The following is a 23360-nucleotide window of genomic DNA, read 5'->3' on the forward strand; positions in this document are numbered from 1 at the left end:
CTTTATTTGACAAATCGTGAAATTACTATGAGAAAAAGTATGTACATTTTTGTACCTTTTATTGAAAAAATATTGTTTTTCAGTAAAGTTCTGCGAATTTTTTTATAAAATCAAAAATTTAAGCATCAATTAGCTTTCTAAATAAACATGGCATGCGAAACTGTTGATTTACGCATCACTGTAGCACGATTCACTTTTGACTGTTAATGACCTTCGCCTAAATTTCAAAACGTTGCTTTCAAACGGAATTATAATTTGCCCGTAAGTGATTTGTACATTAAGCAAGATGATTTGCTCATTTACATGCATAAATTTAAAGTAACTTTTTCGCATAAATTAAAAAGCAAAAATGGAACATCATCCGCACAATAAAGTCGTGTTTGTGCCGACAGCTGCGAAGCCCTTACATGTGCTCCGCTTCTATCTGTGTTGGCTTACGAAGCACTTGGGAGTACGTTTTGGAGGGCTCCGGGCTACTCGTTCGGACCTCGGCCGGCCGACGGTCCAACAACTTTGTTGTCAGCGGCGTGTCCCAGAGGGTTGAAATTCGTGTGCAAACACAAGCACAAGCAGTGTTAGAGGTTACACATATGTGTGCGTGGAGGTCGGTATTGGAAGCAAGTATGAGAGCGTGCCTCCGACAAACTTAGTGATGCTGTACAGAACTTGTTGCGAGAAACCGCTGCTAACTTGTCGCTTTGTGCTGTGAGCGAAAGGAAAACTTGTAAACTTCAAAGTCATGCCCAGTTATTGCGAGCTGTTCACAGGGACCTGATTCTTTGTCGCGAAAATGAAAGAATATGCAACACAGAGAAAACACATGCTTGTGAATTGACAAAGGGACGCTACCTTTGAATACCCTTGAGAGCTGGCTACTGCTGCTTGCCTAACTTTGATCTTCATTTTAACTTTTATACTAACTCATTTACTTTAAGCTGAGCTGTTTTTGCAGCTTTCCGTTGCTGTGCAAGGTCAATTAGATACTTAACTCCATTTCGTTTGAAGTTTGAGAGGGTTTATAAAAGTAAGAAAGCAATAAGAGTGCCGCACGTATCAATTATAAAATCGTTAAAGGTCAGCGCGGCTCATAAATATATATTATACGCGACTGAAAACACCTGCTTGATGCTCACACTTGCATAATCAAACCCAAGCCAGCACAGTCGTTGTCTCCACTCGGCTAAAAATATTAATTTCCAAGTGATTGCATCGCAAATGAAGCATTGCTGCATAAAAATAAAATTTAAGTCAACCGCAGACCTTTCAACTCACACATCCCTCATACACCTACCCAATCTGTTACTGGAAATGTAATTTTCTTATCACTGTTTACGCTCAAACTACGTCCACTTCTCGTGGCACCGCAGCGCACCTAACTTACCTATGACATAGGAGTAGCCATCCAGCGTGAGCACACATTTGCGCGTCATACCGCCACCTACACCCGTCCTTGTGTGTGCAGTGCGTCCGAAAATCGCCTTATTGAAGCTGTGACTGCACGGACTGGTGTCCTCGTAGTTGAGACTCTCACGCCGTCGCTCGCCATCAGTGCCGGCGAATTCGTCGATGCCACTGCCACTGCCAAATGCACCGCCTGCCGCGCCACTGATTGTGATACCACCGCTGCCGCTGCTGCCACCGCCAATGCTTACCACACCGTCACACGAATGCTTGCGCACGTCGCGCGTTTCCGTTGAACTGCCAGCGCTGCCGGCGCCATCACTGCCAATGCGACTACCGACCGTTCGCGACCGCGCCCGATTACGCGCCAAATTCACTGCCAAATCTGCATTTTGCGTGTCACTCGGCACTTCCGCCATATTTGTGTCTGCCACAACGGAGGCAGTTGCCTGCATATTGAGCGCTTTGGTGGCCTCAATGCCGCTGAGCGTTTGCGGTTTATCGCGTCGTGTTTGCGTATCCTCATTCGCTGGTTGTCGCGCGGATTCATTCAGCGAATCGCTCATTGTTGCGGTCGCGCGGAGGTATGAATGCGCGCACACAGAACCTATCTTTGATTAGTTCGTGAGTCAGTGTTTGTGTTGAGGCAAATGAAGTGCAATTCGTTTAACTTATCGATACATTATCGCATAGTGATGCTTCGATTTTGCCTGTTACTTTCACCTTTTTACAGTTAGTTATTAAAAGTGTGATTTGATTGATATTTAAAGCTTTTTTAAATGCATTTCCGGCAATATTTGGCGCGCACGATTTCATCGATTTTAATCAATATTGTGCTTTTCATTGGGCGGCATTTTTCGATCGTCGCTTAGAATACAAATCGACGTGCGTTGTTGTTGTTGCGCGGCGTATACCAGCTGTCGAACACCTGATGCACTTTAATTTGATTGAATTTGTTGATCATTCACTTAAAAAGCATTTTTTTTGTATAAAATTCAGTTTGATAGCACTTTATGTATTGGTTTGAAAGTAAAATGAGTAAATTTTAAAGTTTCTAAAATGATAGATTTACAAAATAATAATTAACCTAAAACAAGTGTAAGTGAACAAATTATAGTGTAAGATCTATGAAAGTTTCCTCAGCATCATAAAGTTTCATTCTATTTTTGAAAGTAATTAACTCATAATTATTTGAGCTCACTAATGCTCCATTAAGCTTAAGAACGAACTATAAATAAAGCTGCTTTGATAGATTAGCCTCTCCAACCCCATCGCAATATTATTATGGCAAACATAATATTTTTACTAAATGTCGCATATCTCCAATGATATCAATCACTTTGTGTCATACCATATATTTTTGGAAGGGTGAGATTTTGATCTTCATTGCATCAAGAAAATACTTGATTTCGAGGAAGTTAAAAAAAATTACAGCTGTTAAAAATTAATCAAAATAATGAAGAAATTAGCTATTTTTTGAAATTTTTGTATAAAAAATGGAAACATGCCACGCAATCCACCAATGAAATTTAATGAATCTAAAAATAATGGTCCAGCCAGGATTGACGCCTCGAAAGGTTATGCTGAGTGTTTGATGGGATTGGAAAGGAATCATCCACTATGAGCTGCTCCAGCCTGGGCGAACATTTGATTCAACATTGTACTGTCAACAACTTATGAGATTGAAGCAAGTAATCAAAAAAAAAAAAAAAAAAAACAACGGATAGAAGTGATCAACAAAAAGGACTTTGTCTTATATAAGGCCAACGCTAGACCCCAAACACTTTAGATAACTCGGAAAAAACTTGGAGAGCATGGCTGGGAAGTTTTGATGCATCCACCATATAGCCCTGCCTTTGCACTATTGGACTACCGTTTATTTCACTCCATGCAGAACTGCCTCAATGTAGTAAAGTTAGCTTCAAGAGAAGTATGTGAAAATTACTTGTCGCAGCTTTTCGCTGAGAAACCAGAAAAGTTTTACACTGATGGAACAAGGTCTCTAGCTGAAAAATGGCAAAAAGTGGTCGACCAAATTGGTATATATTTGTTTATTATTGTAAATATAAAAAAAAATAAGTTGAAGACTTTTTGGACTATCCAATATAAGTTTTCATAATATTATTATTTTATTTATTTTTCAGTTATACATGCATAACTGCACACACCCTACCGACACAGTACTCGATGGTGGTACCACCAGACAGTAGGAGGTTTAGTTAAAATTAAAGTTCAACATTGCCATGGTGTTCAGACTTTCGATGCTATCTCCGAAAAAAAATAAAAAAAGCAAACAAAAAAACTCTAACACAACACTTGTCCCCACAAAGCCTGGAACATTGCGCAGATTTATTTAGGGTGTTCGGCAGTAGCCAAAACCACCAGCAACAACATATTTTCTGCGTGGCTCATAAAGTTACTCACTCGCTTGCATAAGCCAAAACACTCATTCGTATTGCCAATACATCACTTTATCGCAACGGAATCAATCAATGTCACAAACTATTAACAATTAAATAACAGGCGTAGTCAATAAGCGTAGCTAATAACCGTTAAATCACTCGCTATGGCACATAGATATATACGTGATGCCATACAGGCAATGATATAGACATTATAGTGTGCTGTGTTGTGGTGGATTAACACCCAATATTGTGATTACGAGTGCGCGCCCACCCGCTGTGTGACTGGCAATTATGGCGTGTGACGTAAAAGCGCAAAGATTGTAAAAGTTTGACATTAAATTCAAATGTGTGTGGCTGCAAGCATTCGCAGCCATATCTGCGCTTAACAGTACATGGCAGACATTATCAATCTATGTTCGATTTATCGAGATTGCCAGCTGGACTGCCGCTTATGGTAGCAAATCACGAAACGAGCGTATTTTTATTAATTTAGAAGCTAATTTGCTTTAAACAATTAAAACGAAAAGTTGATTTATATATATAGCTGAGAACTGTAAAGCATATGTAGTTTCTCGGCAGCTTCATAGCGCCCCATTTACATATATGTACATATATGTATGTATGTATGTGTAAGGCAGGTGAAATTTTTACGAATCAAGAAAACCTTTAAGAATTCAAATTCATGTTGTTTTGTTCGCAATGCACTTCGTTATGCTGATTATAAAATAAAGTAGAAACCATCAAAGTGCACCCACACAATCACAAGCGCAAATTGGCACTCACACGCTTTATTGCACAGACGAAAAATGACGGCAGAGGTCGCCACTTCACCGAAAAGTGAAAAGCAAACGGTTAGTTGGGGGAAAAAAAACAAAGTAACGGTGACAATTTGTAAACGGTTATTGGTGCAGCAGCATGTCATTCAGTGCGTACTTGTGCCGCACTGACGTGCAACACCAACACACAGTCAACGGCAGAAGCGGTGGAGACAATTTTTGCTGAAATTGGCTGACAGACTTCGGAAAAGGACACACATGCCAGTGCATGCAGACAGTAAACAAGCCAATTCGCATGCATACACGCACACACACATACAAACATTTGCAAAATAGTGCTACTGTCTGCGCTCATAAAAATTTGTTGTTTCCGACAATGATGCGCAGAGAAGAGAGAACATGTTAAAAGTGAAATGTGAAAATGCACTCATCGTTAATTTACACACACACGTAAGCACGCATGTGTGCATAAGTACGCATGTATACGTGTGTGTGTGTTAATGTGCCTTGCCATTCATACGTAAATGTACCGCTGCGTTTTCGAGCTGAGTGAAGTACAACCCAGCGCCAAGTGCCGGGGCAAAATTCCCAGAAAAACTGAGCGTAAAACAACGAAAAGCAGCAGCGGGAGGATTAAAAGCCGTCTGGCTGTCAAAACATGCAGCATTGGTCCTTGGACCGACAACTCAACGGTAATTGTCTGTTGTGATTCTGTGTGCATGGCGCACACGTTGCCGTTGATAGGATCTGCGGCGTCAACGAACATATTTGCCCCCTTCCACTTATGCATAAAATATGCTTTTGTTCTGTTGAAGTTTGCATGTGTCCTGGCCATTTTCACATGCTTGCGTGCAGCTATTACTTGCCAACATGACAAATTCTTCTACCGGAAATACTGCTCTAACCTCAAAAGTTCACATATGCCAAACAAATTGTTATGCGAGCAAATGTTTTTCGAAATTATAAAAAGCTTTCATGTTTATGTTGTAATATGAAGCTGTGGCGCATTTTTATATGGAGAGAAAAATCAGCAAAAAAAAAATATTTTAGTAAACCATCGAAACCATTCAACAAAATTGTGAAAAATTATTGCGGGAAACAGGGGGCGTGCAATGTCATCTTGTTTGAGGTTGTCACTTCAGCTCTATAATTGAAAAATATTTGTAGGTTATCAAAGTAAACGATTACTTCGAGACTAGTTTCAGGAGTCGTTTGCTTCGTCAAATTACATTCTTCTACATAGCTCGTCCCTCAGTCTTCTTAGCGGCACCAAGGAGCCATAAACTTATGCTTTGAGAGGATGGTTTTGTGAATCTACCAAAATAAGCAAGAGGGGAAGACCCAAAAATAAGCGACGTGGTTAGAAGATGTGATGTCTAAACAGACAGGAGAAGACCTTGGAGGTTGAAAGACTTACAGATTAATCTGTCTCTAAGACACGGAGCCGACGCTGTTTTCATTAAGCATCTGTGGCTGAGTAACATCTCTGGATGAAAAGCAAAGATCCATATGCAGCTGGCGATCAATAAGAGTTGCTAAGGGTAGCTCTGACAGAGGCCAGACAAAGAAGAGCCAACATAATAATTGACTCGGACGCAAAGGTTGCGACTCACTGCTTACAGTCTTCGCGGTTGAAGAGCACGTCGAGATTTTCAGTGCAGTGCGCAGATACTCTCTTGAGCGCTCGGAAAAGTAAAAGTAACCATTTTGGTGAACATCAGAACTATGGAAGATCAGATTTTCAATTAAAGCCCGTAAAAGTGGTTCTAGCGGCGACTGAGTACCCTTTAAGATAACATTTGCTATCTACAAGTTGGAAAGAAGCAATACCAAAAGAGTTTTGGAAGATTCTTCGGCTTTATTGTTTCCAAAGACGCCCACTTTCCACTTCCAGCTTACTTCGGCTCAAATTGCGCTCGGTCGCTTGAAACTGCTTGTAAGTGCATGTATTTATTCGCTTTAACGTGCAATGTAAATATTGTCTTACAATATTAAGTATAAACAAATGTACGCGTGGCTGAAATCTGCAAAATTCATGTTAACACAGTCCCAATACAAACAGTACCGCAGCTAATCCTTTTGCCATAACAATAATAATAATAACAGAATTTGTTGACATCATTCGTTTTGTGAACACATGACATATTGTTGTAATGGCGCTACAATTGCCACAATCTGTGGCAGCTGTCGTTTCTATTGCAACATTTGTGGCAAATCGCAGATGACAAGTCGAGAGGGTGCACTGAAGTGAGGAGAAGTATTTCAAAATATCATTCGAAGCACTTCTGTGGTTTCCTGTTTCATCTAATAAATTAAGAAAGAGAAACTTGAGTGCAACATTTGCGGTTAAAAGACATTTTCGAGTGGCTAGCTACTACTAACGAAAAGGAAATGATGAACAGAAAATTATGGAATTATAAAAAAAGTGRGTAAGAAAGGACTAAGTTCGGATGTAACTTGCAAAACTTGAAGGGAAACACCTTTAGGGGCAAAGCGTGAACCATGAGATCCGAATCCAAGCAATTTTAGTAGTAGTACCGACCTGATTTTATTTATTTTTGCTAATACTACATACTATTAATGTGCCACATACTAATAAAATGTTCTCAGATATTCACTAAGGTACCTCACATACCATACCCACGTGGAGTAAAGCTACCCAGATGTTATATGTTCTTATATGACATCTTGGTCAAGTTTTCTTCCAATTTTATCCGTTTTACGTACAACAAAACACTGTTATCAGTAAGGAAACTGATAAGGTAACTCATATGCGGAATTAAGCCACCTGGAAGTTAAAATTGTTGTATTAGGAAGTATTGATCTGATGCAAACCGTTAATGACGCCCAGACATACCATTGCCAGGAAAGGATTATGCTGCCAAAAGTTGTCGCATTTTATTCCAATACGACTATAGTGAACACAAACCCCCACCAAATTCGTGCTCAAGAATTTGGACAATTGAATGAGAATCGAAGGAAGATTCCCCACTTTTTACTTAAATTTCATTTCGCCTCAAAGCTCAACTGCAAAATAATTTAATTTTTTTGCACCGTTTCGGTAAACAGTTTTGCAAATATGCCATATTTCTCTCTACAAATTGTTTATAATTGCTTCGTGCAACAAAAGCGCCATTTTTTACCAAACAATAACAATTGCTTTTGTAATTTGCAACACGGCACCAAAATGGCATTAAAACAAATGACCGTTTGTGTTGTTGTTGCCGTTAGTTGGTAGTTGAGTACGTGGCATGGCAGTTGTAGGCGTGATAAATGTGCAGCGTAACGGCGTACCTTGCCACACATGCAACGCCAACCTGGCGCACGAACATTCATAATTACAATGTCGTTAAAAACTCAACGTGTTGTAAATCACTACGGTGGGTAAAACAACAACACAATAATAGAGATTTATTAAAATATGGTAAAAACACAAGCCAGAGATTTGCATAAATGATTATGTTTTTCAGTTGAAGAACAGCAGGCGAACGCAATTTTACTAAAAAGTTGGTGCTTAAGCCTCGCTGAGAAGGCGTGAACATAACCGTACTGCCGGCATTAAGGCAGCTGAGAGATTAGTGTTCAGTGGCAACACTAAAAACTGCACAGAAATAGTGGTGAGGCGGTGTTGCAAGCTGCTCGCTTACTTATTTTTACCACTAACCATAAATATATAGCTTTTCGGGGCCACAAGAAAAATGTATAATATATATGTATGTATAGACACTCGTTAGAGCTAGCGTTCACAGCACGTAAATGAATAATTTTTGCATCACCAACTTCACCATCACCATTAACTTAGCTCTGCATTATCTCACCACTAGTTAAGCATCCTAGAAAAAGTTTCCGTGACTTCAACTTTTCAACTTCAGTCCTGTTGGGCTACTTAAGTTATTATCATTAAAAATTAATTAAAAAACACTTAATTCAAAAACTGACATGTGTGAGTGGAAGTTACGCCAAAGCTGAGCGCTAAGTGATGCAACACTTGTGGGTTGTGGCGCCGACATAAAAGAGAGCATACTTGTTTACCAAGGCGCAGTTAGCACTAGTAAAAGAGTTGAAAGCTCGAAAGTATTAAAACGTCAGACCAGTGATTAAGTCAATGTGTGTAAAACTTATTTTAGCGCACACATGAGAGAAACTTGACTTGAAATACGGACTCATGTCTGTGAATGGAATTGGACACTGAGGTATTAGGCAGTGAGATGTGAGTAATTATGAAGTGCGAAGAATTCATGGAATTTAATACTCAAAAGCAACATTATTATTTTTTAATTACTTTCAAAAATTTTCGCTTAAAATGTACTCCCTTCAATTTTCTTCAAAAAAGTTTTTGATATCCTGTTCTTCTGCCACTGACATTTTCATAGCATCCTAAAGTTTGCACCAGTAATGTCTGGTTAATAAGACATCATAAATTTTATGGTAAACTATAAAGAAAGCAAACTCACTTAAAGCCATTTGGAAATTTCGACATGTTCATAAATTTAAACCCACACAGAAGCTTGATTTAAATTTATGTGCTTACGCTTGTCACCTAACGGTTATTTATATGCTTGTCAATTTCCAATAAATGCTTGAATTTGATGTTTTCTGCTTGAATGCGCATTATCGGCTTGGCGCTCGCTTTGAATATTAATGGAAATAATTAACTGCCGAAATCTGTGCTGAGATTGAATTTATGCTGCGCGAGCACAAAAATTTACGAGCTCCTAAAGCGTTGTCCTCTGCAGTCACTGCCTTTGCGGTGTATTATAAAAATCCAGTTGTGAAAGGCAACACTCAACTCACGCACAAAGAACAAAGGTCACCATGGAGACCAGGCATGTACAGAGAAAAAGAATACACACGTGTATGCACACAGAGAGACATCAGGCACGTTTTTCTCGCTGCGTATGTATAGGTGGGTTACCGTTATCTCATCTCGTTGATCTGTGCTGCTGACTTTTGACCCGCCTGTTGCTTTGTGGCGACCAAAGCGGAGAAGTCAAAATATAATGTGGCAGCTAGAGTGCACAAATCGAGTTCAAAGCTTCAGTTGCGTGATATCAGTTTTCCTAAATCTTTAAATCTTTATTCTTTTGTGAGTTCAAGAACCTGCTGATCACATATAAAATCGAAGCTTGGGCATATGGCGCACAGAGTGTGTCAATAAACTCCGCCCTGAATCAGACTGAATTTACAACGCAAACTATTTATTGCTCCACACTTAGTATGTGCAATGTGTGAACTTTGATATTTGATTGTGCTCACAGCATTTATGCGAAAACTTCAGCCATCAGGAACTGTATAAACTGCTTAAGTTCACAGCTAAGTGCCATAAAAGGATATATGATTCGAGTTCGTTGAGTCGCGATGAATGTGAATATACGCTTTACTTCCAACAATAAAATAGCTTTCGTTCAAAATTAAATAGTTTGTTTGCATATACAACAATAAAATTTGCTTTACTTCCAACAATAAAATAGCTTTCGTTCAAAATTAAATAGTTTGTTTGCATATCACAATGTGTTGCCACATTAACTGCTCCAACTAATGGTATTACTATGTTTTGCTGTTCGCCATGGCGTATGAGTGAATTTTATTGTAGCCAAATATGAAATATGTGCATGTATGTGTTAGTGTTTGGTAGCTCATTTCTCATGCATTTAGTATTTTAGCTGCCATTCTGTGATACTTTTAAAATATTTCTACATTTTGATTACTATTGTGATTGAGTGAAATAACTAAAATTTGGATATCTTTCTATATTTCCATCCTTATGTGTTTTTTTTTTCTTTTTGAGATTATTAATCATTTGTTCAACTGACAATTGAAGATTTTCAACATTCCTCAAAATATATTGGCTTGTCGTAAAAGTCTTTTCGTATTTCTAATTCAACAGCCATTGACAAAATACGAAAAGACTTTTTCGACTACCCAATATAACATATGTATTTCATATTTTTACGAATTTTTTTTTAATTTCATGTTATCTATACTCCTCTTATTCTTAAAGTCTCACTTCTCCTTTAAGATATCCGTATATAAAGGAATATGCAACCCTGCTAAAGCTGCCAGAACTTCCATCCGAAGTGCTATGGGCCAAATGAAATTAAATCAAGAATATAAGAAAAATAAAATGTTTAAATAAGAAATGCGAGCCGAAAGTATCGCATAAATAATCTCTCTTTACAAAGCGCAAAGCAGAGAAAAAAGGAGAAACAACAGCAAAATGCAACTCCCGTGGCAACCAGCAGCGTGACAGCTGGAGCATTTATGAATTCCGCAGTTGTGTGCAATGAAATTGGAGAAAGGCAGAGTGTAAAACACAAATAGCAGAGGCACAGTTCGCTACGCCTGGGAGCCAGGAAAAAACGGCTGCCGGTGGCAAACGTGAGCATTGTTGTATGCAAACAATGTCAACGCTCGTGGGCTGAGGGCGGCGGAGTGGGCGGCCATAATTAGGCCCGAGGCACAGGCAAATGTTGCCGTTGCCTCAATTACAGGCACAAATGAGAGTACAAATATGATACACAGTCAGTGTTTGTACGCAACGGCAGAGGCGCAGTTAGCGGCAAAAGGTTGAAACGACACTGTCAATACTAGCACTTACGCAACCACACTCACATACACTTAAATACAACGAGCGAAATATACGGCTGCATTGGCTGATTAAATGAGTGTGTGTGCACTCGGCTTGTTATTTTGCGCCTTGTAACTCACTCTGTATGCGTGTGTGGGTGTGTGTGTGTGAAAGCTGTGCCAATTTTTCATTTAGCTGCTTTTGTGTTGAAACAAAATCCATGCACAGACAGTTGTTCGCAGACGGCAGTGAGCAGTTGGCTGCGCTCCGAGTCAATTTACCGTCATTGTGTCGCCACAACTGTATGCAGACAAGCGCGCCAGAGGGCACTGGCGTAACAGAATACCAATTGCTGCGAAAAAACGAGTTATTGTGTGTGTATGTGTGTGCGCGTATTTATGCAGAGGGTCATGAATATCGCATTCCTACTTCAACATTCTAATGCGACTTCCGTTTTCGCCAGTGGCACTGCCTACATATCCAGTGAGCCAGTTTTCTAACTAATAACGAGCTAGGGATCAGGCCTGAGAGGTGAAAGTTGGTAACAAATAATTTAACGGGTTTTGCGTTGCTTCTGCTTCTAATTTCTGCGACTGCGGACCTAAAATTCGTCTTCGGTTATTTCCTAGTGGGTCACCTTTTCATTTTCAGCACATATTTCCTTATGGGATTGCAGAATTAGCTATTTCCTGCTTTTAAATAATTTCAGCACAGAAGCGGACACTGCGGCTTCATATAGAACATGCAAACAATGAAGCTAAAAGTAAACGAAAAACACAAATGACAAAGCGGCATAAGCGTCCTTGTCAATTAAGCAGTTAAACACACTTACACTGATACCCACAAGCCAAGCAGTGGTGGGAGGCCAGGATAGCCTTAATAAAGCTTCCTTCGCAATTATTACCGGGCGTATGTTTGTTGTAGAAGGTCATGTCTTAGCTGCATGACACGAATGAATGTCAACGAGGTTTTTGAAAAGGCGCAATCGATAGCTCGGGGATACAATTTAAGTGGATTAAGTTAATAAAATGACGAAAAAAGCTGTTTCTTCATTGTGTTAAGCTATTTTGGTGCGGAAACATTGTTTAGAGTTCAATAACACGTATTTTTAAATACAGTTTATTAGCTTGTAGCATTGGAGTTCAGGCTGTTCATTTTTTAAATCAGCTCTTTGAGGTGCTTCGTCTTCCATCAGCACAACGCTAGACCACACACATCTTTGATGACTCGACAAAAACTGGGAGAAAATTTTTTCGTGGAATAATGTCTAGAGTATTAAGAGCAAAAACTATCGAAAAATAAAACTATGAATAACAGACTATAAAAGTTTTGTTATGAAATTTATACTAAAAATATTTACAATGCTCACAATAGAGTAACAGATCTTAATGCCAAGAACAATTTTTTGCTGCTATAGTCCAAACGTCTGGGAAAACTAGCGAAATTCAATACTCCTAGAATACCAAAGGATATGCACAAATGATTGACCAAAGCGCGACAGCAAAAACCAAGGAACAAATATTAGTTAAATCCACCTTAAGATACCAAGAAACTAGAACAGAAAACAAATACACGTCACGTGCCAAGAAGCCACGTCCGCGGTGTTTATTTGCCAACAGCAAGGCCTATTAAGAGAAACCCCTGCGGTGGGCATAAGAAAATGCTGTTAACACAGAAAACGGAAAATAATAATGTCAAATGTAGGTGTATACTATAAATAAACAAGCACATTCGCACAATAGATAAACTTAATATAAATGTCTAATAAGGATAATTGCTTGTATGCTTATTATTTATGGGATCAAAAGCGCCGTGGTACCACTGGCGACCACACGAAAGCAAGTATTTAACATACGCACACATACAGATGCAAATAACAATACCAACTACACACGAAATGCTATTCAATGAAATACAAAGAGGGAGCAACAAAAATGAAGGCATTGTTGCCACTTGCCACCGAGCTAAAAATGTGTGTGTGTGTGTGTGTGCTTCTTATGAAGTCGTGTGTACATACACACATATAAAGGTAAACAACGCATTTAATAGCATACGCCACTAACTTTCTTTGCTCGCATAATGCGTTGTGAGGGGCAAATTCTTTACTAAAACGTTGCTAATAACAGCATAAACAACCGGTTGGCAATTGTACGTCGTTGCTTTGAGCCACACAAAATTCTTTGCCACACACCCTCCGCTTCGTTGTTTTTTTTGTTTTTTTGGTATTTTGAATTTTGGTTTTTGCTTTTGTGGTTGGCCGCCGCGAACCGCAATTTCAATCAAGCCAGGTGGGCAATAGAATTTACAATTCAAATATGTAGACTTGCAAGAGTGCCAGCTTGTGCCACTTGGCCGCATTTGGCAGCGCTCGCTGAATTACTTTTTCAGTCTGTGCAGAAGTGCCACACCACCGCACACACACACACATACACAAAGTGAAAGGGCGAAAGTGAGTTTCATTTCAAACGCGCCAACGCCTGGCGCTTTGTGACGGCAGCAACATAATTTCAACCCTACAAAGGGAGTGGCGGCGGCAGTGGCAGTGATGGTGCAGCGAAATGGTTGAAATGCCTGAAAAAAGGCTAATGAATGGCGCGCCGCTGCTGGCCTTTGCAAACAGCGCCTGTGGCAGGCGGTAACTTTACTTTGTGTGCTGCTTTTCGACAGTTACCGTTAGTCGTTGTGCGAAAGCGTTGAATTTATGCTTTCCGGTGGCAACTTTAAAGTTATTGCGTTGACATGGTAGGCGAGTTTCATGTGGACTCAAAAGCAAACTGTTTAAGGCAAGACATTTCAGCGGAATTCAACGCTATAACGGTCGTGCTCGAACACTAGCATTTCCATCTAAATACCTCAGTAATGAATTTGTGCCAGAAATGAAAATATTGCCATAAATGCAGGCATTTGCCACAAAGTAAGCAAAGCGCTTACTAATGCACATCGATATGTACATAGACAGCAGCACAATGTCACAGCCACGTACAAGCGCAACATAAAACTATCGCCTATGTGCGTATGAAAGTTTAATGGAAAAATATTAGTTGTATAGATAACGCCAGTGGTGTACACGCTGTAGAGACTTATCTGACATTTGAGGGATTTCGGTTTATGTGAATCGCATTGCATGTTGCGTATACGCAGTGTCGCATTGAAACTAACGACCTGCTTTCCATGTTCCACAATGCATAGTAGTAATCATTTCACTCTAATCTCTGCATCGTATCGCGCTGTTCACCACTATTTTGTGGCTGTGTCATGAATTGTAATTAGGGAGATTGGAGCTAGTTTAGTGAATTCACGATTTGTATATGGGAATGTCAATGCTTTCAATAAAAGTAATCGCTTTTGTTGCTGCTATTTTATTGTACACGATTAGCGATTCGAATTATTTGAGGTTATGCATACATTTTCGACAGGTAAATGCCACGTAAAGAGTTCATCAGAATGTTCAGAAAGCATTTAGAGCATGAACTTATATATATGTTTGTATTTATATGCAGTAAAAAGTTTTTCACCGACAAAATTTAGATTGTCAGATCTTTTAAAGGCTAAAGTCTTGGCTTTATTGAATATTGATCTCTAGTCTGCAGTTCAAAATTGTTCAGAAAATTTTTCGAAAATACATTTTTCTCATGGGAGATCAAAACTATAAGTCAAATTATGGTTTTGCTATCAAATTTGCTTATTATTTACTAAAATAGATTGCAAACAAAATGTATTTAACACAAAAAAAAAAAAAAAAAAAAAAACATTTGTGGGAGAAAAATCTAGTTTCAGTCAATTATTATGAAATAAATTGTTGCATTTATCGTCTAATTAATTAATGCTATTAATGCATACATACATAAAAGAAATATTAAAGAAATATTGTATTTAATTCATAATGGAATAACATTTTTTTTTGGTTTGAAAATATGAAAACAATTTGCACTTGAACAATTTTAAAACTATATATATTTTTCATAACAAAATCATGTATAGTATATAATTCTGTTCGTCCTTGATTCAAACCACACTTGTTGCTCCATTAAATAAAATATGAGTTAAAATTGTTGCTTGTTTGCGCTTGGTGGAATTAATGAAATTTTTAAGCACACTCAAGGGCCCCAAAACTGAAATTATTGCGCAATATCCCGCTATTGCTTTCAATTAGTTGTGTTGTTCATTCGATTTGTTCCACTATTAATTAAAATGCGATTTCAGCGTGATTATTTTGGTAGATGGCAAATAATCGCGCTGTTGGCTGGTTTAAAGTAGCGAGTGTCAAATGTCAAATTAAATGCGCTGAACTTATCAAAGCGAGTTGTCAACTTATTACTAAATTCATGTGCGCCGAGGGAAATTAATGAATTTTAGCCGCAACTATTTCCAAAGAAGTTGTTAGCAAATTAGGATACTGAGGTTTTACTACATACTTTGGAATATGATATTAATATTCTGATTAAATTGTAAGCAGAAAACTATTAAAATTCTTTTTTGATATTTACAAATTTAATATTAAATTTAATTCACATTTTTTAAACACGTTTTTTCCACTTTCACTATAACACATATGTTTATTATTGGCCTATATTGACGATAGTATTTTTGTATTTTTATACTAATCGGTATAAAAGTAAAATACGAAAATCCTTTTTCGACTACCCAATAATTTGGAAATTCTTCGAACTAAATATATACAAATAAATTTTATATTTCTCAACTTTTTCAAGTAGTCAGACCAATAAACTAGTCCTTTCGTATGTAAGAAAATTCAGCTTCTTCCAAAGACTTTGACATAAGAGTTTCAAATTAGTAATCAAAAAATACCACAAATTGGACAAAAACATTTTTTTTTTTATAAAATTCTTTAACAGCAAGCTCAAAGCTCAAAAATTCATCTTACTTTACCTATTTTTGGTAGTCCAAATTTATGTAATTTGGCACTCAACTTGCAGGGCTTGCAACTGAAGCTATGAAAGTACATATATAAATAATTATTGACTTAAATATTGTGCAGTATTTATTTTAATTAGGAGCTTTACAATACCATTCCAATTTTAATTACAGCGCAACACTTCAATTTGTATAATTGCCAAGGCGTCAAAATACCAAAGGTGCATGCATACATACGTACATATAGTATAMGCGGGGTAACTACGCATATCAAACTGAAAATAAACTGGACCGTAAGAGATGTGATTTATGCCTTTGAAATATATATTAGTAGATTTTTTTAACCTGAATTTTAACTAAATTTTTTTAGTATTTTCATTTTCAATAGAAAATAGATTGATAGATTCAATAGAATAGATTGGAATAGAGAGAGTGTTGACAGTAAGCTTTAACTTCACACTAGTTGCAAAGTAGTTCATAACTAGTCGCTTTCTCTGCAGTGCATAGATAGCATATAGATAACGAGCGTAGTAGTGATTGTGTGTGTGGGTAAGTAGTCGGTGATGATAATCATGGGAATGCCACATGTGAAGCACTGGGGTCCTGCGAAATGCGCGCAATGAGGCAGAAAGCGACGTGGCATGTGCCCACAACCACGAAGTACTAATGCATGCAAAATACACACTCAACTGCAAATAGTATAGTTTTATGTGTGGTGTGGCATGAGTTTACATGTCTATGTGAGATGTGCGGGGTAATGAGGTTAATTGTTGCCGCCATTTTTGCCATTATTATGTTCTATTGGCGCCAGCAATGATGGCATGGCTTGCCACACTAATTTATTGTCTATACATGTGCTAAGTCAAGTCGCTAGGCTGACAGCGTGACCGCTAATAACACGCTGTATATCGGTACTTAGTCCTTAACGAATTTTTATTGCAGTATCCTTTCGCTGGAAACGGGTTATGCTCAATTACAGATAGACATATGCACGTAAGCACTAACCACGTTGCATGCGTGATCGTGCCACATTGTAATTGCACCGGCGCGTACCCGCCCAGTGTCATGCGAACCCATAGCGGCCAATGCACTTTGCCACCATTAGTAGATATACCGAGGAATAATGTGTTGGATTCATGTTTTGGATAGCGCAGCGAAAAATATGCAGACTAAAATTTAATATTCGAAAAAACTTACATATATACAATATATGTATGTATATTAAAAAATTTGTGGATTTGATATCGAAACTATTTCAACCATTTGTGAGCTGTGGGAATAAATTCAATTTAATTTTTTCCCGCTTTTTTGATTTTATTTACACACACGCCCAACAATAGCCATTTGCCTCGAACTATTAACGAATGAAAATTGCGGTCGCTCTGTTCTTGCCACATTTTATGGCTCACACATTTCATATTTATTAAATAATTGTGGGTTCACAATATGTCTTTGGCATTTGCGGTTTTAATTTAGATTTTTAATGTCCGTTACTATTACAGCGATTTGCATTTTAATAGGATTTCATTTGAAATACAAAGTATTTGATGACCATTTACTATAGCTGTGCTGGTGGCTATATACTACTGTGAGCAAGAAATAGTAAGACTTTTAAATTTCATGTGAAAGTCCATTCGTCGGAATATTTTTTTCTGGGTTGGTGTGCCTGTCAGTGATATCTGTGACGAATGTCATATTAAAATAATCTCTAGTGTTTAGTATACACTTGCGTCTCTGAGGAACATAAAGTGCATTCGATGATTTTTATGCTTTTAAGTGGTACAAGTTATTTAGCGAACTTCGAGTTCAACGTATATAACGGCCATCAACATCAACTGATGATCGACACGTCAGTAAAGTGTAGGAAGTAGTGCTTGAGAACAGTCAGAAATCTCACTGGCATCGTTGTGGTTGTGTATCGGAAGGGTCAGTGAAAACTGTTTTCAAATATCATTTGAGTCTGAGAAAAGTAAAACCAATATTGGTGGTCCAAATTCACGCAATTTTTCAAAAAAAAAAAAAAAAAAAAAAAAAAAATTAAAAAAAAAAAAAAAAAAAAAAAAAAAAAAAAAAAAAAAAAAAAAAAACGTCTTTGAAAGAAAGCTTTCCGACTACCAGGATGACATAAAACGTATTATTACCGGCGATATGTCTTGGATTAAAAATCAATCTTATATTGACAGTTATCTTCCATTTTCGAGGTGAGGAGCCTTCGAATAACAACCGATAGATGTCTATATGTCTACTAATGCAATAAAGGTGATTAGCAGAAAGATTAACTTAGAATAACATCAGTTGCAGGTAAACCAGAGGTGTCCGCTGTCAGCTAGTAGTAGCAATAAAGCTACCTTAGCAAATACAGATGTGGGCACAGCTGCAGTGAATCAAAAACAAAAAAAAAATATTTTTTGTAGACAAGTGTGAGCACATGATTTTAGTTTTTGTTCCAAGCAGTAGATAACTGAGATTTAGCACTAAAATCTGCCCATATTCCTGTGGTTTTGAATTCCAAAAGAGTGCTACACGCGTCAAAAGAATAATAAATATAAATTTAAAGAATGTGGTAAAAGCCTCTTCAATTCAGAACACCAAACAAACAACAATACACTCAATTTTCTTAACAAAAATTGCACTGCAAATTATAAAACATTCATAACGTTTTTTTTTGGAATAGAAAACAATTTCGCTTTTTCTTTGCCATAATTTTATACACTTGCTGTTATTTTTTAACGTGCAAAGTAATTAATATTTCAAATGCGGATTGCATTGCCGAAACAGTTTTCAATAATTTATGAATGTATAATATATATGATGCGTTGCAAAATATTCAAACAGATTTGACCAATAATGAAATGCAATTTCGAATGTTATGACTTCATGCGTCAACAAACCAATGCTCCGCACGCACGAGCATAGTTGCATGTGAACGACAGTGCGTATGAGTAACAAACTCAGGGCGCAATGGAATGAACTCATTTTACTATATTTTGGTAAATATTTTTAGCGTACATTGCAAAATGTATTAATATATGCGTGACTCTATGTCGCAATTGAAAAAAGTATTTTAAATTAATTTATTTATTGTTTTTAGTTGCATTTGATTTTTTATTTTTAATACAAAATGAAGGTTCCCCATTCCAACTCCTCGGTTGTAGCCTCAACCGTGCAGAAAATCAATATAATTAAAACTTGAATAATAATGTAATTGTATTTTGAATATAATTTCACACTTTTACTTTGAAACCTTCTATGCACTCACTTACAGCATTTGTGATTGCTACTAACGCATATGACTAATGTCTCCAGCTGTATTAGTGATAAATTGCAGTGTATATTACTGGCACACATTTCATAAGTATTTAGCTCAACTGCTGTAAGTAAAACGCATTCAACGCATTAGCGTGTCTCGCAGAATTTGCCATTCATTTGCGTGTGGCCTTACTTACATGCAGACTCTCAGCATCGGCGTGAATGCAAAGCAAACCTCTTAGATATTTTTTTGAAAAATACTATTTTGCATTTTTATTGCGTTGAATATTACCGCCGCCAATGGCAAATGCCAGCAATATATCTTCAGCGCTGTGGTGTGCTGTGTAACATGACTTTGGGTCAGAAGTCATTCGCTGTGGAGCTCCTTATGTTTATGGCCTCCACTTTAACATTTACGCGCACATTCACTTAAACGTCTTGTGTGGTAAATACACGTATTTGCATGTGTGTTCGTGGCTGGCTGGTTGAAAGCGGTGGGAAAAGTAATGGAAATCTATTTATCAGAGAATTTTCTTTGCGCCTCGCATACAAACTTGATCACCACACGCGCATATACGCCTATAAATAGGCAAAGAGTTCGCCTGTACGTGCGATGAAGTGTTTCAGCGTCAAGTAGAAATTATGTTTCGCGTAGTTCTAACCGCTATTAATGCTACGGTTTGTTGTGAATTCGCTGAAATCTGCCTTAATTGTGGAAATTTGTTACTTTGAAGAAGGAAATTTGTATTTTCAGCATTATACGAGTAATGCAGCGACAAAGGGAAATTATAAAAAATTTCGGGTATTTAATTTTGAATATTTCCTTCTAGGCCAACAATGCGAAATCTCTTACAATATTTGGTACTTATTATAAATATACAAAAAGTCAAAATTTTATTAGAAATACAAAGAGACTTTTTCGACTACACATTATTTATTTACTAACTCATTCCGTTTGCCAAGTGGCATATCTGTTTCAATTGTATTTGCATTTGGCAATCTGCAAAGCTAAACTCAGGCTGTGGATGCGCTGATAAACGAAAGTAAGTCACACTTGCAACGTAGGCCTCACACTTTTTTGCATTCTCGTGTGTTTTCGACATTTCTGAAATCTTGTTTTGTGCTTTTACGTTTTCTGCACACATTTGCATTGCTTCGGCAAAGTTGCGTTCAAACGTCTGCTGTGCATTCGAGCCGATAAGCACTGGCAGAGGCTCCGTTTGCTGCAGGCTGTTAGTTAGAAAGTAGAAATGCTGCCGCCAAAGCAATAACAACTTCTAATGCTAGTAATGAAAAGGAATTCCCCAGAAAAGTAGTGCATTAATGCGGAAACATTGGCAATGCAAGAGAATATTTTATTTATACAGTGCTTGGTTCGTAATAAAGTGACTTTCGAAATGCGCAGCAGACAATTTTTATAGCAGATTATTGCCTTGCTTCCACTGAAATGCAAGAAAGGTTAAAAAGGTGGCTTGGCAAAAGAAGAGTTTCATATTTCCATTGTAATTAATTAAGAAAATAAACTTTTGTAACGTAGTAATGGCTGGCAAAAAATGTAAATGGAATTTGTGAAACAGAAAAGTATCAATTTTCTTATAAAAATTGTGTGAGAAATGTGGCTCACAAAAAATAAAACATTTCTCTTCGTACAGATTTTATTTTCATTAATCAGCCACTTCACCTTTAATTTGTTTCTCGATTTTTTGAACCCACAAATACAAATAAAACACTCTGTGTGAGTAAAAGTATCTACTTTCGGATTCTGGTCCGATTTAGATGTCTACATTTAGGCGCTTGTATCTTAAAATCTTTTTACGAAGTTTTCCATGTTCAAAAGCAAGAAATGTGAAACGTCCATTAGAAATCTTTTTATTGGACGAAAATGGTGGGAGTAATAGCAAGCAATGCTGAAAAGTTCGCAAATAAATTTATATTTATATATCTTCGTATTAGTTTGGGTGCGACAAAAATGGGTAAAAGTTCAATACATTGATTTCATTATTATTCAGGTCAGGCAATTGTTGACTGATAAGCAGAAACTTGAGGAGTAGACAAGCAAAAAGTTGAGTAACAGTAAACAAGGCGAAAGCGGCGGCCAAATTTTAAAGTCACGTCCGCTTTCAGGTTTTAAGATTGTATGGCAGAAGAATACGCACACAATAAAATGTTTGATTCTGACAAAGAAAGAAAGGTTTGACAACTTTTCGCACAACTGTGGTTGTATAGTATCAAAAATGTCATTGCCAACATTACTTTGCTTGCTTATGAAGACATTATATTTGGCTTCATAAATATTTCATGAGCAACATTTTAACTTATTGCTGCATTGTCTCAAGGCAGACAAATAAGCGAGCGCTCTAATTACACTGCCAAGTCGAGATTCGCTGGTAAGCCACAAGCGCAACCACGGTTTAACCGCATCACTCAACTCCAACTAAGCGCAAATTAGCGAAGTAACAAGCTTTTAATATTAATTGATTATTGCTGTGGCGTCTAAAAGACGACAACATTAGCGTAGAACCAGCGTAACAGACACATTTGCAAAATAATATACATCATGTAATTAYTCAAGCCAGCAGCCAAGAGAGCGTATTTGCATGAGATAAGAGTAAATAAAAGGTTTTGACATTTGTCTGACATCAGTCATGGGTTTAGACACAGAAAAATACACAAAAGAAATTGTAGTATACCTGTCTCTTATACACATCTAGATGTGTATAAGAGACAGTATTATATATATATATATTTTTTTTTTTTTAATAAAAAAGGTAATATTGTTGAATTCATATTTAATCGAAGAACAGCATTTCAACGCTCCGCGAAAGTGTGCCGTTCCTTGGTTCACTTTACTTCTCCGAGCTCAAATGAGCAGTCACCAAAATTACACACAATGAGCGGTAAGCGTAAATATAAACAAAATATCCTAAATTATTCGTGCAAATATTAAAGTTTCGAACATGTGTGTATTGTCGTCAGTGTAAGCTCCCAAATGTATGCAGCACTTACTTTAGAAAACCGTTTCTCACATATATATTTCTTTACTTTCTTTACAACGCCTTCTTTGGAAAATTGCAAAGTAAAAAAATATGAATAAATATTAATATTAAGGTGAAATTTTCGCCGTTATTTTCTTCACCCCCGAATGAAAGACACACACACGTTGACAAACACGCTCATATGCATAGCGCTGGCTGTTCTGTTTCACACCAAAGTGTATGCCTGTCTGTCGTCGTCGGCGCTGTTGCCGTCATCATAACCTTCATCATCATTTATGCAAACAATTTTGTAGCCAAACATTTGATTACAACACGAATGTCTCTGTGAAAGTATGCCTTGAGGTTCATAAAGGCGAAAGGCAGTAATGTCTTCATTTTTGGCAACATTTTTGGAATCTCACCGATACATACTTACGTAGGTAGACGCATACTCGCTTTCGCTAAATTAAATACACAAGCCGCTTGAAGAGCCACACTGGCGGTTTTTGTGCATAAGGCGGGGACATTTTTTACTAAGCGTTTCCAAATTGACAGGAATTGAATAACTTAGGCGCATTTCAATATGGGATTATTCGTTGCTTTATGATAAAATTTGAATATATTTCTCATGCGCAAATTGCGAGCGAGTGTTTATGGAAGCATATTGAGCTTTATTAAATACAAATATGTGTGTTAAGAGGCTGCCAATCGATAAGTTGCTTAAGGGTTCGCCTGATTTAAATGCCTATGTGTGAATGGTTTGATGTGCTATTGTGGACAGACTCATTCACCACACATTTCGCACGATTACTGTGTTATGCAAATTGCACTCACACTTAAGCAACATGGATTCTTTCATACAAACTTTTCATAGAAATATGGGACTTGGCTCAGCAGGCAGTTCCAATAATTATTATCTGCCTCTTTAAAATTAGTTTTTCGTTTCGCACAAGGAAAACGATGATAATTAAATTAAAATTTAAATAATTAGCACTTATTGCTTGATTATTTGCTCATGTTTTACGCATGAAATACCATGAAATTAACGCTGGTTAGTGTTCCTGTAGTAATAGTGGGATTTTTGATTGTATTGCTGCTCAATTGCGCTGAA

The 23360-nt window shown here is 37.4% G+C and overlaps 2 protein-coding genes across 3 annotated transcripts in view; one reads left to right on the plus strand and one right to left on the minus strand.

The window, feature by feature from the left end:
• LOC108971534 (calcium/calmodulin-dependent 3',5'-cyclic nucleotide phosphodiesterase 1C) overlaps positions 1–2346 on the minus strand; it is a 74381-nt gene extending 72035 nt beyond the window's left edge. For both annotated transcript variants that reach the window (XM_018937673.1, XM_018937666.1), the window contains exon 1: positions 1382–2346. In XM_018937673.1, the coding sequence (XP_018793218.1) occupies positions 1382–1967 (586 nt within the window). In that variant the 5' untranslated portion in view covers positions 1968–2346. The remainder of the gene's footprint in view (positions 1–1381) is intronic.
• Positions 1–23360, plus strand: part of LOC108971549 (maltase 2-like) — a 53130-nt gene that overhangs the window by 18316 nt on the left and 11454 nt on the right. The window lies entirely within an intron of this gene.

Source organism: Bactrocera latifrons, unplaced genomic scaffold (assembly GCF_001853355.1).
Source record: "Bactrocera latifrons isolate USDA-ARS-PBARC rearing strain unplaced genomic scaffold, ASM185335v1 scaffold_109, whole genome shotgun sequence".
In the NCBI taxonomy this organism is placed as follows: domain Eukaryota; kingdom Metazoa; phylum Arthropoda; class Insecta; order Diptera; family Tephritidae; genus Bactrocera; species Bactrocera latifrons.